General features: G+C 38.2%; 1 protein-coding gene across 2 annotated transcripts; it reads left to right on the top strand.

The window, feature by feature from the left end:
* The first annotated feature begins 339 nt into the window (after positions 1-339).
* Positions 340-3,567, top strand: LOC149556355 (uncharacterized). Of its 2 annotated transcripts, XM_089830636.1 has the most exons (2): positions 601-766; positions 936-3,567. In XM_089830636.1, the coding sequence occupies exons 1-2, from the start codon at positions 733-735 to the stop codon at positions 2,282-2,284; spliced, it is 1,383 nt and encodes a 460-aa protein (XP_089686762.1). In that variant the 5' UTR covers positions 601-732; the 3' UTR covers positions 2,285-3,567. The 2 variants fall into 2 exon arrangements, with proteins under 2 accessions (XP_089686761.1, XP_089686762.1); XM_089830635.1 differs by having other exon boundaries at positions 340-3,567.
* The last annotated feature ends 4,803 nt before the right edge of the window (positions 3,568-8,370 follow it).

Below are 8,370 nucleotides of genomic sequence, written 5' to 3'. Positions count from 1 at the left end.
ATCCACATAATAACAATAGACATTCAACTTATAAAAAATATAAAAATATAAAAAATTTCCTATTGGCGTACCTTTGCACCTCCTGCAGATGCAAGTGCTAGTTTATTGAACATTTCAAATACCCCCTGAAATGGACTAGTAGCATCACACTATTATAGAGCCCACACACGAATTGACGTCCCTCCCTGGAAAATTTGCACCCGATTTGACAATTTATCTAATTTATTAATTAATTTTAAAATCACAAAAACACTGATCTGTTATTTTAAAATTAATTAATAAATTATTTAAACTGTGAAATCGGGTGGATATATTCGGCTGTTTAGCCAAGGGCCCGATAACATGACTGCAGTCGTCAGCCCCCACTAAATCCTCTTTACCCAACACGGAATTCGATTGTATGGAGCGATCCAAGGTTTTAAAACGCTTGCTTTGCCCTGCAAATCATTTCTTCTTCTCTAAACCTAAGCATCCTGCATTTGACAAGCCAAGCCAACAGTTTCACGCTCTATTACTTTCCACCTTTAGTAACACCAGAAATCGCAAAAATTCTCCACCTTCTTTATATAGAAACTCATCGCAAAAAAATTCCAGACGCGCAACAAATTACGACGGAAATGGCTATGCAATGTCCAGGAAAGCAGCTAATAATTATAGCAGAAGGGCTTTCGCAGAGATGTCAAACGATTCATCTGGTGATGAAGAAGAAGAAACAGAAGAAGTTTTACCAGAATGGGTAGAGGTTCCAGCCCACTGCGCTCTACAGGTACAGAAAATATGCACAGCTTTATCTGTCAAATTACCGCAGAATAAGAGCTATGATTTAATTTTGAGGCCCTTTCGTGACAGATTAAATTCCGATTTAGCGTTAGGGGTTTTGAGAAATTACAGGCGAATCGGTAAACAAAGTACGCTGCAATTTTTTTCATGGGCAGGGCGCCAAACAAACTATCAACACAGCCATGCAGTGGTAGACTACATGGCAGATTTTTTAGGCAGAAGAAAACTTTTTGATGAACTGAAGCGTCTACTTAAGGAAATGTCTACCAGTGAATTAAATCTTGTGACCTGCCGGACTGCCTCCATTGCGATAAGGTTTTTGGGCAGGGCTGGCAGAATTCAAGAGGCTTTGTGGGTGTTTGACGAAATGGAGAAAGATTTTAATTGTAGGCCTGATAATTTGGTTTTCAATAATGTGCTTTATGTTCTTTGCAAATGTAGTGCCGTCGAGGAAGGAAATTTGTTTGCTTGTGTAGAAAAGGGTTTGTTGATTTTAAGGAAAATGGAATGCCCGGATAGTTTTTCCTACAGTAATGTGATGATGGGGTTGTGTAAAATTGGTAGAGTAGAGCAGGCATTGGAGATTTTTGAGGAGATGTGTCGCAATGGCGTTAGGCCCACTAGAAGTGCTCTCAATAATCTCATTGGAAAGTTATGTGACGCTAATAAGAAAGACCCTTTTATTCAGAATGTGAAAGTATTGGGTTCATTGGATATTCTGGTGCCCAATCTTTCCAGTAAAAATCATCTGGAGTCGGCAAAGGAGGTGTTTTCAAAGGTTGGAGAATTAGGTCTATTTCCTAGTGCTTTTGTTGTGAAACTGCTCATTGAGGAGGTTACCGGTTGTGGGAAAGTGGAAGAGGGTTTGAAAATTTTCAACTTGGTGTTGGACCGAGGACTGAGACAAGATGAGGAAACTCATCACATAATCCTGCAAGCATTAGTGAATGTTGGAAGAATTGAGGAGGCTCTTCAAATATTTTCTAAGATGATAACTAAGGGTTTAAAGCCCAAAATTTATACATTTAATTTGGTAATCAGTGCTCTTTGCAAAACTGGTCATCTGAACAATGCGGAGGAATACTTTTATTTGATGAAGAAGAAACAAATCCCTCCAAACAATGTGATTTATACAGCATTGATCCATGGACATTGTAGGGCTGATAATTGGCAAGCAGCCGCTGCTTGGATGGATGAGCTTTTGGGGTTGGGGTGGTGTCCTCATTCTCCCACCTTTGATCTTGTTGACAGTCTTCTGAGGAAAAGAGACAAAGACGACTTGGCCGATAAACTGTTGCAGAAAATGGAGGGCCTCCGCATACACAAGGATATTAAATCTGGCAAATGCGAGGCAGCTTACCAGAAAGTTTGTAAAATGTTAGAAAGAGGATTTTCTCCTCAAGTTTACACTCTTGATCTGGTCGATCGTGCTCTCCGGAAAGCAGCCAAATGGGAAATGGCTCAAGAACTGCTTCAGAAAGCAGAGCGAATAATGGCCGCGTGAAACACTGCAAATTCAGGGTCCCTCAATTAATTAAAAGCCTTGCTTGCACTAAACTGTGACTCTGAACGCTAACCACAATCATTAGATAAAACCTATTTTGTTAATAGATGTCTTTCTGAGTCAGCAATGGGAGTATTTTAAAGGTTGGAGTCATAGGCATGTTACCCGGTGCTTTTTGGTGTGAAAATACTCCTTGATGATGTCAGTGGTTGTGGGAAAGTGAAAGAGGCCTTTAAATTTTTTAAGGTGGCGTCAGATCAAGGGCTGAGACAGGACGGGGAAACTCATCCCATAATTTGGTAGGAATCATCGAATGTGGGAAGAATTGAGGCGGCCTGGTATTATTTTCAAAGATGATTGATGAGTGTGGGAAGCCCAATGTTTTTTCAATATAATTTGGTAATCAGCGCTCTTAGCAAGGCTGGGCAGTTGAAGATTGCAGATGGCTACTTTTATGTGATGAAGAAGAAACAAATCGTGCCAAACATTTTGATGTATACTGCACTGGTCCATGAGCATTTTAAGGCTGATAATTGGCAAGCAGCCAATCCGTGCATGGATGAACTATTGGGATTGGGGTGGTGCTCTCACGTTCTGGCTGTTGAATTTGCTGGCAGCCTTCTAAAGAAAACAGATAAGCACGCCATAGCTGAGAAGCTGTGATATTAAAGTTATGTCTCCACAAACACAAGTATTGTAAGTGGGGTGAATTGGAGGCAACTTTGCTGGAAAATCAGTAAAATGCTTGGACAGTTTTCTCCTCAACTTGATTCCCTTAATCTTGTTGATAATGCTCACTGGAAAGCAATCAAATGGGTAATGTCTAAAAAAATTAGTTCACAAAGTAGAGCAAATAGTCACTGAGTGGAACAATGCAATTTGAAGACCCCTGGATTAAGGGCTTTACTTTCCACTGTTGCAGACTTGTGTGCATGTTATGTCATCTCATATAACTTTCTAAGCTGTGTTCCTGAATGCTTATTGCTTATCTTTTAAGGAGGGTTTTCTCCTTGACTTTACTCTCTCGATCTTGTTGACCGTGCTTACTGGAAAGCAATCAAATGAGTAATGGCTCAAGAGTTGGTTCACAAAGTAGAGAAACTAGTGAGTGTGTGGAACAATGCGATTTCAAGATGCCTAGATTAGGGCTTTGCTTTCCACTGTTGCAGACATTTTTCCATGTCATGTCATTTCATATAACTTTCTAAACTGTGTTCATGAACTTTTATTGTTACTCTTTAACCATTGAACCTATTATATCAATTAAATACCTTTGTTGAACATTCGATAGTGTAGATGTCTATTGTTAATATTTAGGAGCCATTTCGGATGGCCATCAAGACAAGAGGCTGGAATTGCTTTGAATTTCTTTTCAGCAGATCTGAAGGTTGAGTAAGTGAGGTTAAGACATGTCCATTTTCCTTCATAAGCAACTATTGAGCTTAGAAAACCCGAGTTAAACTTATGTAGCTTCAGCTTGTGTGATTATAGTGCACATATCAATGAATTTTGAATAACTCCAATAAACATGATTGAATCAAAACATATTGCAACTGTTTTTCATGATTAAAATTTATTATGATGGGATTATAATGTGAAGTGAACAAGAAACAGGGTGCTCTTTGGAAACATTCAAATTAAGTGTTTCTGGGTTCCATTTAAGATTTCATCTCCCATATTAGCAGAAAAGTTCAGTTGAACTAATCAATTTATGTGATTTTCCAAAAGCAGCGCCTTTACCTTTTACCAAGTACAGGAAAGTGGAAAAAGTACTGTCAAAAGCTTGAACCTTACTCTTGATGAAATGGATATATCAGTAATATGCATGGGCGCATTGTGCTGGTGAGTCACGCATTGGATGTTGGTGTGTTGGTTGAGTTGGCCGTTGAAGGAGCTGTTTTGACATTCAAGGACAAAGGTCCCCCAGTTTGTGGTCTCACCAGCTGCAGCAGTTAATCCCAATTTACCAATTAAAAAAAAGAAATAAAAAATAAACACCTTGAGTTAACAAAGTGGGAAAAGCGTAGGGATCTATTATGTTTGAAACAAAGTGCTATCATGCATAATTTCATTTTTGGTGCTGTCTGTAGACAATGGAGGAAACAGTTCCACATTTTTAAGAATACTAAATGCAGTTCTCTATTTTTCAGCTTTATTTAAGGTTGGGTTTATTCCTCAACATGGTCTCTGGGTTACAAGTTCAAACAAGAAAAATATAAAGTGAGAAAGTAAACTAATGTTGGTCTAATCGAGGTGCAGCACACTAGATTGTTTTGTAGCTTGATTTTGACATAAAAAAAACCCCATTTAAAGACATCGTAAATAGGTTGTCTGCATCCATTTCGCTGGATGAATATTTAGAATTGGTTTTATCTTTTCAATTCCTGATTTAGTTCACTTGATAGCTTTACCAAATAATTTGAAGTTACAGATATTGCATTTCTTTATATGCAGAAATGATATGAAAACATGCCCATGGAAGCAAGATAATCACGAACTGGATTGAATGTCCTGAAGAGTACCCCAGAAACCAGGAAAGAATATCATGCTTGTAAACCACCTATAGTTGGAAGAGACCTTTTCGGAAAACAGATAAGAAAATCATGCTTATGAGCTAGTTAAAGTTGGAAGAAAGCTTTTTAGAAAGCAGGCTAGGAAGTCGTTCACAAATTAGCATGGAAAACATAGCTAATTGTTAGAATTTTGGACAGAACATACTTGGAGAATTACTCTGCGACACAAAGCAGGGAGTTATAGAGTTTAAGGACATTCATTCATCATTTGAGTATGAAGGGCTTCCATTGAGATTGAATTTGAATTTACATTAATAGAGCTGAACTGCTAAGAACGTTTGGAGAGGTAATGTCCTTTATTAGCTATGCTTCTTCTTGATTCTCTGAAAAAATGGCCTTATGTTATACCTTTAAGAACATTTGAAAGTCAGTCAATCAGTCGAGGGTCTGGACATATCTATCAAGTAGATATCACAGGTCCCTTTGGTGAAGTGTTAAAAAATGATTACACTAAAATATTTGTTAAGGTAAAAACTTTTAAAAAAGTGCTCAGTCTCATAGATTAAAAGAACTTGCTAGTCTCTAAAATAAGAGAATTCAAATTTCAAAAGTTTGTTTTGGGAAGGGATGTTGTGGCTGTTTACATTTGGCCAATATTGGGAATTGAGAAATATTTGATTCACTTTGAGAAGAACGTGGAGTGAAACATTTTGAGAACAATATTGTTTTTTATAATTAAAAACAACAAAACAAGGGTGCTGGCCCTTACAACAGCCCTAAGGCAAAAATAAAAACAACAAATACAAGGTTTTGAACAAACCATTAACAACAAACTAGTAGCACAAGTAACTCACATCACAACACATCCGTTTCATGGGAGTGAGAATGAGGGACTCCTAGGTGTGACTTTTCCTTTGCTGATGGACAACTATCTAGGCGATATTTTCAGTAGGGTCTCTACCACTTGGGGGAGGTGGTAGAACCTCCTCAAGACTATCAACACCACAAAAGAGTGCTGGTAATAATGTGCCTCCATGACCAAAGGTTGGAGAAGATCACAAGCAATTGTTACAGAGGGTTTGTTAGACCAAAGGGGACTGTACTAGTAGAAAGAGGTGGAGTCAGGTCTATTGGGTTTACTGAAATAGGAGCATCACACCATGGGGTGTCATCATTAGCTTGAGAAGAATAATGTGAGGAAGAATTAGAGGTTAGGATAGTCAAATGATCATCATATGCATCCTTCCACTGAGTGGTATCACCTTTGTAGTGGGAGAAAGAACAATCAATAGCCAGTTGACTTGTGGAGAAGCATCGTCAACATCGAAAGGGGAGACCCCCCTCATAATCTAGTGATTGAGTTGAACACCTATCCCTAACCACGAGAACCACATCTCCTTGAAGGGATGTGGAGATGTCAATGTCACTAGAATGTGAGTGAAGGTAGAGAGGCCTATAGTTGTTGTAGCCTCATTTGCTTTTAAGAAACAACCAATAGAGGTGAACTCGGGTCGATTGGGTTTAGTAAAATAGGAGCATCATCCAATGGGGTGTCATCATTAGCTTGTAAAGAATTATTAGAGGAATAATGAGAGGCTAGGACAATCAAATGATCATCTTTTGCATCCTGCCACAAAGTAGCATCTTTACAATGTGAGAAAAAACAATCAATAGCCAAGTGACCTATGGAGAAGCATCATCAACGTCGAAAGGGGAGAACCTCATAATCTAGTGACCGAGTCAAGGACCTATCTCTAACCACAAGAACCGCATCTCACTAAAGGGATGTGGAGATGTCAATGTCCACTAGAATGTGAGTGAAGGTAGAGAGGCCCATAGTTCTTGTAGCCTCATCCACTTTTAAGAAATGATCAATAGAGTTTCCAATGGCCTCAAAGCAAGAATTCTCCCAAAAATAAAGGGGAAGATTTGGGAGATGAGCCCACATTGGACACAAAATGAGCGGTTCAATAAGAGGGTTGAAGGATACTATCCACAAGTTGGCTAAGAGAGTGCGATTGCCCTAGCTCCACTACTTGCTTAACACCATACAATGGTCTTCATATGAAATGAAAAGAGCAATAGAAACCCCCTTTGCACAAGGGAAAAACTCAATGTTACTAGAGAGAAAAGATCTCTAAGAATTGAAATCCAACGATGCAAATCCAAAAGGGAAGGCCAAAAGCCAATGAATCTATAGATAAACCCTCAATGTTGGTAGAAATCCACATTCTCCACCACATCTAGAGCAAACACCACCATAGGAGATGTCTTGGCATAGGCAAGAGGTTGAGATTTCTCCTTTGAAGGAGTAGTTGCAATAGATTTGTCAACGTGAGCGAAACTCCATTCATTGACAAAAGTTTTTGGAAACCTTCCTCCAACAATTGAAATTCCTGAGTCACCAACAACATAGTGTGGAGATGACACCACCCTTGAAAAAGAGGGTCTAGGGTGAACCCCACACAACTCGTCAGAAAAAGGTAGTAGGAAATTCTAACACAATAGGCAAAGTAGTTGAAACACCCATTGGGCTATAGGGAAGAGTAGTCATTTTAACAAACAAAAAGGTCTTAAAGTTCTAGTTTTTTGCTTGGGTAGGAATGCTCGTTGGCATGGATGCGGATGCATACAACATTGTTAAGTTGTTCTTGGTCGTGCTATTGTTCATTGTGAACCATATTGTTTCTCAATCTCTAAACAACAATAGTAATGGACAATACTATAAGATCTCAAAACATCGTAAATGCAATGAGGAAACACTTAATTGCTAAGTAGATGTTTAATGATATTCTACAAGTAGCAAGAAATCTCATGCCGTAGTTCTTTCATTTTAGATTATGGAAATGATTGAAGCAAACAAGTCCGCTTTAATTACAACCAAGGTCCCTACTGATTGGGGGATCTTCCATCCTTATTGTTCAAAGTCTTGAATGAACTCATAGTATAGTCAATATTGGATTAAGAACAACAATAACAATTAGGAGGATTTACTGATTGGAAAGGATTAATTTTCAATGGAAGTTAGAATTATAATGTAATAAAACACAAATTACTTCAACACTTACAGAGATATGGGCTTCTAGTTTGAATGCCTAACTTGCATGGACTTCCTAACTCCATTAAGAAACACCAAATTATTTTACTCACAATTCATCAATCTTAATTCATCATAGTTCTCATTTGAATTTTTTAGGCTATTGGCGATTGAAGGTTTTAGTCTATTGTGCTTGTGCGAAGCATTAGAAATGGGAATGATGGTCAAAAAAATACAGATACTCCAAATATATGGGTTTCCACTAATAGAAGACAAAAGAATGAATTCTGGATGAATGTTGACCTTCACGTGCTTTCCATGATGAAGAGTGTGATTAGGATTAATGAGTTATTCAACTTTGGAAAGAAAAAAGTCCAGTGCTTCTTAGGTACTACTTAGAAGCGCCTCTTGAATCAGTTACTTGAGCTCTGTTATAACTCTTACATAGTATCATAACTCCAAATTTGCCAACTCTTTTTTTGAGAGTGTTTTGGAATGGGATATTGCTAGGTCTATTTTGACTCAAAACATGCTTT

The sequence above is a fragment of the Cupressus sempervirens genome, chromosome 5 (genome assembly GCF_028749045.1).
Source record: "Cupressus sempervirens isolate cs-2001-9-10 chromosome 5, ASM2874904v1, whole genome shotgun sequence".
In the NCBI taxonomy this organism is placed as follows: domain Eukaryota; kingdom Viridiplantae; phylum Streptophyta; class Pinopsida; order Cupressales; family Cupressaceae; genus Cupressus; species Cupressus sempervirens.
The sequence above is the reverse complement of the archived record's forward strand: the minus strand, read 5'-3'. Positions and strand labels throughout refer to the sequence as shown.

Excerpts from the sequence above, each read along its gene's own strand:
- LOC149556355 (XM_089830635.1), top strand. The coding sequence starts at position 401 with ATGGAGCGATCCAAGGTTTTAAAACGCTTGCTTTGCCCTGCAAATCAT.